Source organism: Sus scrofa, chromosome 6 (genome assembly GCF_054392235.1).
Source record: "Sus scrofa isolate SSC_HxYL_T2T_F1_AM1 chromosome 6, Sscrofa_HxYL_maternal_Yorkshire_Landrace_v2.0, whole genome shotgun sequence".
Classification (NCBI taxonomy): Eukaryota; Metazoa; Chordata; class Mammalia; order Artiodactyla; family Suidae; genus Sus; species Sus scrofa.
The window spans coordinates 67,832,150-67,839,785 of record NC_139388.1 but is presented as its reverse complement, the minus strand read 5'-3'; the positions used below and the strand labels follow the sequence as shown (position 1 = coordinate 67,839,785).

Sequence of the window (7,636 nt, the reverse complement as noted above, 5' to 3'; positions counted from 1 at the left end):
TCACAGGCGCGGGTTCACGGAGCCCGCGGGGGCTGTGGGCAGGGCCGGGCGAGGGCCCGAGCCTTGCCTTCCCCTAGGTCGTTGTCGATATTGGTGCCTTTTTGGGAAAAGGTCTCAGATTTGTGAGCAGAAATCTGTGAGATTCCGCCCTACGCAGTCCTGCCGGGTGCTCGAGCTCTGCCGCCTGTCCTTCAGCGGAAGCGTTCGGGAGCCGCGACTGAACCCGGCCTGCGCCAGGAACGCGCATCCCGCGTGCCACCCTGGGAGCCCGGGCGCCGCCCGCTTCCCGAGAGGTGTGAACGCGCTCTCCCGCCTGGATGCTGCCGCAGCCGTTGTTGGAGAACCGTAAAGCCACCCGACGAGACGAGACTGGGCGGGGCCGGCCTCAGGAAGTGCGCACAGCGCAAGGCCTGCCGGGGCAGGAAGCGGGGCGCACGCTGCGGCCGGGCAGCGATGGCGGCGGCGCGGAGCCGCAAGCGGTGAGTCGAGGCCCTGCTCCCGCCTTTCTGGCGCCCCTTGCGCCTTTCCTGGGGTGGCGGGGCTGGGGCACACCGGGCTGGCGGGGAGTCATAACTCCGAGGGCATGGCCCGCAGGCGTCTGGCGGAGCTGACTGTGGATGAGTTCCTGGCCTCGGGCTTTGATTCCGAGTCCGAATCGGAGCCCGAAGGAGCCGCAGAAGGCGAGACGCTGGCGGCACGCGGAACCTCCCGGAGCGTAGATGAGCCAGATAGGAGTTCCTTGGCCAGGTGAGTGGAGCGTTCTCCACCGGACGTGTGTAAAGCAGAACCCCGTTAATCGTCCTGGCCCTCCCCACCACAAGGGTGCTGACCACTCCTGGGGCCTCAAGACTGAGACCTGAGGACCCGTGACCTCTCCCCCGGACCCTCCGGCTTGTTTATTCTTCGGACCGGTATTTACGGAGCGCCTCTTCTGTGCCAGGTCATTCAGGTCTTAGACGTTGGAGAATAGTACTCCTTTCTGGTCTTTGCGGTAAGAAAGCTTACTCGATTTTGGATGGCCCACGGTGTGTAGTGGGTTAGAAGAGGGAAGTGCTTGCGGTCAGGAAGGCAAAGCAGAAGGGGCTGGAGGCACAGGGAGCATATCTGGGAGCGCCTGCTGCAGTGTTAAGCGAAGTGGATAAGGCCATTCGAGGAGGTGATAATTGAGCGAAACCTGAGGGAGGGAACTGCCACAGTAGGAGAAGAATGTCCCACTGTTTCAGGGAGCAGGAACAGCAGAGGTCCTGAGGTGGGAGTGGACCTTACGCGCTGAGATGAGTGTGGTTGTGGCAGGAATGAAGGGGAAAGTAGCAGGAAGTGAATCTGGAGAGGTGGTGATGGGGCTGGATCTTGTAGATCATTTGTATGACATCCTAGTACGGTGGGAAGTTATCTCAGGGGTTTGGTGAAGTAATGTCACGTAGCTCGTAACATGAAGGGTCTCTTGGGTTGCTGTGCTGAGAGGAGGTTGTGAAGGAATTGAGAGATGGTGCTGGTTTGAGAGGAGCCATGAGTGGATTTGAAAGTATTGTATTGGAGTTCCCGTCATGGCTCAGTGGTTAACAACTCTGACTAGGAACCATGAGGTTGTGGTTTGATCCCTGGCCTTGCTCAGTGGGTTAAGGATCTGGCGTTGCCGTGAGTTGTTGTGTGGGTCGCAGATAAAGCTCGGATCCCGAGTTGCTGTGGCGTAGGCTGGCGGCGACAGCTCCAGTTAGACCCCTAGCCTGGGAACCTCCATGTACCACGGGTGCGGCCCCAAAAAACAAACACAAAACAAAGTATTGTATTGAGGAGAGCTCATGGCAGCTGGGTTCGAGAGACAGGGAGAGGTTTATCTTTGATCTGAGAACCTGGAAAGGGGGAGTTAGAGATAGCTTAGATAGAGCAGGGTGTGAGCAGAGCAAGTCTGGCTGAAACTGCAGGTTCGGGCATCCGTATGCATTGAGGGTGGGGAGAGAGAGAGATCTGCCGAAAGCTCTCTCTCTGGAAGTCCCTCTGCCTTGATTGTTGGGAGCGGCCATGGAGGAAGTCAACTAAGCCTCATGGGTTCTCTGAGGAGGTCACCGCCCTCACCGCCCCCACCCCCTCCACTGGCTTTGGCCTTGGCTGTACCTGCCAGTCAGTCTGGATGACCCCTACCTCCTCAGCCGGCGGAAGGGCCGTGCGTCCGAGCACAAGGACCAACTCTCTCGACTGAAGGACAAAGACCCTGAGTTCTACAAGTTCCTGCAGGAGAATGACCAGAGTCTGCTGAACTTTAGTGATTCGGACAGCTCCGAGGACGAAGAGGAGCAGTTCCACTCCTTGCCAGACAGGCTGGAAGTGAGGGCCTGCGCGCAGCTGGGTCGGGGGCAGGGGCGTACTTGTGATCCCTACATCCTGTCAAGCCTGGCCCTCTGTGTCTGGTGCAGGAAGCAAGTGAGGAGGAAGAAGATGAGGAGGAGGGGGACCGGGTCCCAGGAGGACCTACAGGGAAGAGGAGGGATTCTGTCCCTGTGACCCTTGCCATGGTTGAGAGGTGGAAGCAGGCAGCAAAGGTGAGAAGTGGCATGGTGTGGGCAGCTGAACACCACCCCACCCTACCCTTGGCTATTGGTGATCTGGGGCTGTGCAGGCGAGAGGAGGCAGGAGGGCAGAGCTCTTCTCTGAGCCCTGGCGCTGGAGTCCCTTCAGCATGAGAGAATCTCAGTTCTTCCCAGCATACTAGGAGGGTTCAAGACTGCATCCTCTCCTTCATTCACTGACGGGGGCTCCCTGGAGTCCTGCTGTGGACAGGACATGGCCTCTGTGCCTTTGCTAGTTGGTGGAGCCAGGGCCCTTCCTCTGAGGGCGTCGCAGTGGTTTCTCCAGGGAAAAGAAAGGACAGAAAGAGAGAACTCCAGATGCCCCTTGACTGGCCATCATCCTCATCCAGAACCCTCAGTTCCTTCCTCCTGGCCCTTCCAGGAGGCTCTGGGCCCTTTTTCTCTGGACCTGGCTCAGTAACACCGCTTCTACCTCTGCTCTTGAGTGAGGATGTGGGCGAGGGGTGCCTTTGTCTCGTAGTGCAGGTTCCTGGAGCCCCAGCTAGCTGCCTCTTGCTCTGCCCATCACGACCGGTTGCTTCTCCAATGTTTTAGCAGCACCTTACTCCAAAGCTGTTCCATGAAGTTGTTCAGGCGTTCCGAGCAGCCGTGTCCACCACCCAAGGAGACCAGGAAGGTGCTGAAGCCAGCAAATTCCAGGTCACGGACAGTGCTGGTGAGCTGGGGTGAGGTGACCTGGGATACTTGCTGTCTGTTCCATCTTTTGTCCTGAGAGTGGCATCTCTGGCCCCTTCATTGCAGTGTTCAATGCTTTGGTCACCTTCTGCATCAGAGATCTCTTTGGCTGCCTCGAGAAACTGCTGTTTGGAAAAGCCCCAAAGGATAGCAGCAGGTAAGAGGGCAGGGGCTGGCATGGAGGGCAATGATCAGGGCCCTGCGTTGGGGAAGGCAGAGGCCTTGCAACCTCGTGGTCCTCTCTAGACCCAGCTGGTGTGGAGGAATGTTGAGGGGCTCTTGGGAGAGACCAGACAGTCAGGGCCACGTGGGGGTAGCCCCATCCTTCCTCCTTCCTCTTTTCTACTTTGCTCAGACTCCTTTGGGGGCCACAGAGTATGTTCTTGGCTTGCCTCCCCATTTTCCCAGGTCCGCATTCTCCGTCTTTGTCTTTGGATCTTGTTCATTCTCCTTGTCCTTTGCTTTGTGGCTGGTGTGTGTGTGTGTGTGTGTGTGTCCAGGCAGCCCCCCCCCCCCCCCCCCCCGAGCACGCTGGCTTGAGGACCTAGACTTCCATGTTAGAGGGAGGTTGAGCGGAGAAGGCCAAGGACCGTCCTCAGATAGGAGAGTGGAGCAGCAGACATTTGGCAGCGTGCGGGTTACCCCACATGATCTGGAGGCACTAAGGGCATAGAGGGTCCAACTCACCCCAGACACTTTTCAAAAGAAGAAAGAAGGCTCCAGGGAGAGATCCTCCTGTGACCACCTGAAGGGGAGGTGGGGGAGCAGTAGACTCAAAGATGGGGGGACGTGGGCTGGTGGCATGGTGGTCAGGGCTGGACTCAGAGGTCAGGGAGGTGCAGCTGCATGGAGGTGGTTCTGTCTGAAGGGGAGCAAAGGATGCTGACGGATCAGCGAAGGTGGAGGGACAGGCAGTGTGAGGGAGCAGCAAGCATGCGGCACAAGTGGGCTGGCATTGGCTGGTGCGGGCTCTCGTGGAGGCCACAGCGCTGGAGAGAGTGGTCACCTCGAGGGACGGTGGGCTTGGGGAGGAAGCCCTGCTGCCTTCTGGGCCGTGGCTTCAGGCGCCCAGCGTCTGACATCAGCTGATGGGGAGACTTTCAGGGGCCCCTGTCTTTTCTTCCTTCGTGTGTGTTCGCAGATGCAGTAAAAGCACTTGCTTTTTGTTGAGTTCTTTGATTGTTGAGGGGTGACGGCTGTGAGACACTCCCAGGAGCATCAGCCACCATTACTGAAATTAAGCAGTAAATGGGGACAGCTAGGTCTCCGTGAAGCGTGTATGGGTTGAAGGGAGTCAGCTTGCGGTGGTGGCTGGCGGTGGTGGTTGGTGATGCCTAGGTTAGACCACCCACTGCAGAGTGTGGGTGTGTGAGTGGTGGAGGTTGCTGGCGACCAGGGGTCCCTCTGGGGATTCCAGGGGAAGTGGCTGGCCCTGGGCTCGGACATGGAAGACCGTCAGCCCTCTGGCCAGGTGGGGTGGCCTGTGCGGGGCTCAGGGCCTGTTGGTCACCTCCTTAGGTGCAGGTGTAGGACTGTCTCCCTGAGAGTTTTGATACGTCTCTTGTGTCCGCCCAAGCAGAAGGGCCACTGAGCTTTTCACGGGAAGGGGGTAAGGGATTCACCACAGGGCCCATGCGCCCCTGCGTCCTGGGTAACCTGGGTGAGACGTAGCTCAGGGCACACCCCTGCCTCCTGGCCGCCCCACGTCTGAACCGCGGTGCTCAGCTGGACGGTGAGGGCTGTGGTCTCTCTGCAGGGTGCTGCAGCCATCCAGCAGCCCGCTGTGGGGGAAGCTCCGGCTGGACGTCAAGGCGTACCTGAGTGCTGTCATACAGGTGCGGTTCTTCGGGGCAGGGCCTGCTGGTCCCGTGGGGCCTGGCCACGTCTGCGGGCCCAGTCCTTCTTCATCTCCTGGGCCTTGCTGACCTCTTCTGCTTCCCCAGCTGGTGGCCTGTGTGGCAGAGGCGACAGTAGCGGCGGCCGTCCTCCAGCACGTGGGCAGCTCTGTGCTCTACTACCTCACCTTCCCCAAGCAGTGCCGCATGCTGCTCAAGGTATGCTGGCCAGTGTGCAGGTGGCGCGTGCACCATCCCTGCAGGGCATTGTCTTGGGAGCGCCCGCAGGGCAGCACAGCCCGGTCTCTTGAGGATGGGCTGCCCTGGGGGCTGGGGGCTTTCTGACGTGCATGACCTGAGGGCAGAGGTGGGTTTCCACCACACAGCCTTCAGGAGGGGTGGCACGCTCTGTTTCGCATTGTCACTTCTCCCTGCTTCAGCTCTAACTCGTGGGGCCCCCTGGGGTGCTTGGGAAGGGCTTCCTCCCAGCTCGACCCCAGGAGCCTCTGGCTGGGCTCGGCGAGGCTGGGGCAGACCGTGACTCCCCACCTCCGCAGAGAATGGTGGCCCTGTGGAGCACGGGAGAGGAGACGGTGCGAGTGCTGGCCTTCCTGGTCCTGGGCAGGGTCTGCCGACACAAGAAGGACGTCTTCCTGAGCCCTGTTCTCAAGGTAGTGGTGCCGCCGAGTCCGTCTGTCAGAGCCGGGCAGGCTGCCTCTGTGGTTGGCACTCCTCACAGGCACCGTGACTCTGGGCAGACGCAGGCCCTTGTTGTGGTTTCCTCCCTGAAAAGTGGGGGGTGGGGTGGGGTTGCACGTGGACTGCTCCCCACAGCTCTGAGAGGACCAGGACATCAGGCCTGGAGAGGGGCAGGGACCTGCTGCTGGGCCTGAAGCCGGGGGGTGGGGGGCCTGCCCCACACAGAGACCCTCTGGAAGCCGCCCGTGTGGCTTGGTGTGCAGCAGGGGCTCCTTGGCCTCCCCCGCTCCCGGTCCTTCTGTGATCCTTGCCCATTCCCAGAGTTACTTGTGCTGCAGCGACTCCTTCCTGGGTGCCCAGCCCTCCCTGTGAGGCCTCTCCCCTCTGCACGGCAGACTCTGTGCCCAGGGTTAGCGGGTGCACACACTTGGAGGCTGAGCAGCTGGCGGGGGAGGGACAAGGAGCAGGCGCCATGCCAGCAGGCAAGTCTGTAGCACACGTGGCTGTCCTGTGGTTCCTGCTGAGGCCAGCTCTGAGGGAGAGGTCCAGGTGGCTGGTGGTGGCTTGGAGCTGGGTGGTTGGGTCCAGGGCCCAGGAGCCCCGCGGTGGCTCTGACAGGGGTGTTTCTGGCAGCAAATGTACATCACGTACGTGAGGAACTGCAAATTCACCTCCCCCAGCGCACTGCCCCTCATCAGCTTCATGCAGCGGACCCTGACGGAGCTGCTGGCCCTGGACTCTGGCGTCGCCTACCAGCATGCCTTCCTCTACATCCGCCAGCTCGCTATCCACCTGCGCAATGCCATGACCACACGCAAGAAGGTGTGCGGAGGGGCATGCAGGGCTCAGGGGAACCCTGGGGCCTGACCTGCCTGGGGCCCGGGGCCTCCTGGAAACCCCCGTCTCTTGGGAGTACAGTGCAGCACCTTGGTCGGGTCCTCGCTGGTGGGAGCTGTGGGAGTGAGTGGAGGGCACCCTTGGGTGACCCGGAGGTGTACCTTGCTCTGCCCAGGAGACGTACCAGTCCGTGTACAACTGGCAGTTCGTGCACTGCCTCCACCTGTGGTGCCGTGCCCTCAGCACCGTCGGCCCCAGTGAGGCTCTGCAGCCCTTGATTTACCCCCTCTCCCAGGTCATCATCGGCTGCATCAAGTGAGTCGGGTGGGTGGGGCCGTCCTGGGGGCTGAAGGAGGAAGGGGCCGGGGTTCTGCAGAGCGGTCGGGGGACATCCCTCCAGGAGGCTATTTAGAGGTCCAGGTTACACGAGGGTAAGGCGGGTCTGGCAGTACCCCTGCTGGCTGGGGCCTCCTGGATGTGGGCCCTGTGACCTGGCTGCACTGGTGGAAGGGCTTGGGGTGAGGCCGTCTGTGGCCAGGGCCCAGCGAGGGGGAATGTCCTAGAATCGTGTCATCTGGGCTGCGTGGTTGCGTGTGAGGCCTCCCCAGTTGCACGTGAGGCCTGCTTCCATTTAGTCCAGGATGCAGCACATGTGTTCTGGGGACGCCAAGTAGGGGGCCTGTGTGCAGTTTGAAGGGAATCTGCAGGGGCATCTTGGAGCGCTTAGATTGGGTAGGAACATCCAGCCTTGATCTCTGGGCGCTGAGACTGGAGGAGCCACGTGTGGCCAGGAGAGGGCGTCCATGTCTTCCTGAAGGCAAGAAAGAAAGGCTCGAATGATTCTTGCCACGCTGCTATCTCATGTGTTAGAATGAAATTGCGTTAATAGCCAGGCGGGGGTGTCCCCCGACCCCTGTAACTGAGCAAGGGGCAGGTCCTTAAAAGCATGATTTCAGGCGAGGCCTTTTGTTCTGCCCTTTCTTGTGGGGGGTGGGTGTGCCC

General features: G+C 60.6%; 1 protein-coding gene across 8 annotated transcripts in view; it reads left to right on the top strand.

The window, feature by feature from the left end:
- The first annotated feature begins 429 nt into the window (after positions 1–429).
- NOC2L (NOC2 like nucleolar associated transcriptional repressor) overlaps positions 430–7,636 on the top strand; it is a 12,920-nt gene continuing 5,713 nt past the window's right edge. For 2 of the 8 annotated variants that reach the window (XR_014806903.1, XM_084962462.1), the window contains exons 1-11: positions 430–479; positions 595–747; positions 2,151–2,325; positions 2,415–2,540; positions 3,126–3,243; positions 3,330–3,420; positions 5,020–5,098; positions 5,207–5,317; positions 5,656–5,769; positions 6,478–6,619; positions 6,810–6,949. Coding sequence is in view for 6 of the 8 variants with exons in the window: in XM_084962462.1 (XP_084818588.1) it covers positions 6,500–6,619; positions 6,810–6,949 (260 nt within the window). In the remaining 2 variants the exon portion in view is untranslated. Of the gene's footprint in view, positions 480–594; positions 748–2,150; positions 2,326–2,414; positions 2,541–3,122; positions 3,244–3,329; positions 3,421–5,019; positions 5,099–5,206; positions 5,318–5,655; positions 5,770–6,430; positions 6,620–6,809; positions 6,950–7,636 lie in introns of all 8 variants that reach the window. The other 6 variants (XR_014806902.1, XM_084962463.1, XM_021095174.2 and 3 more) reach the window with 3 other exon arrangements.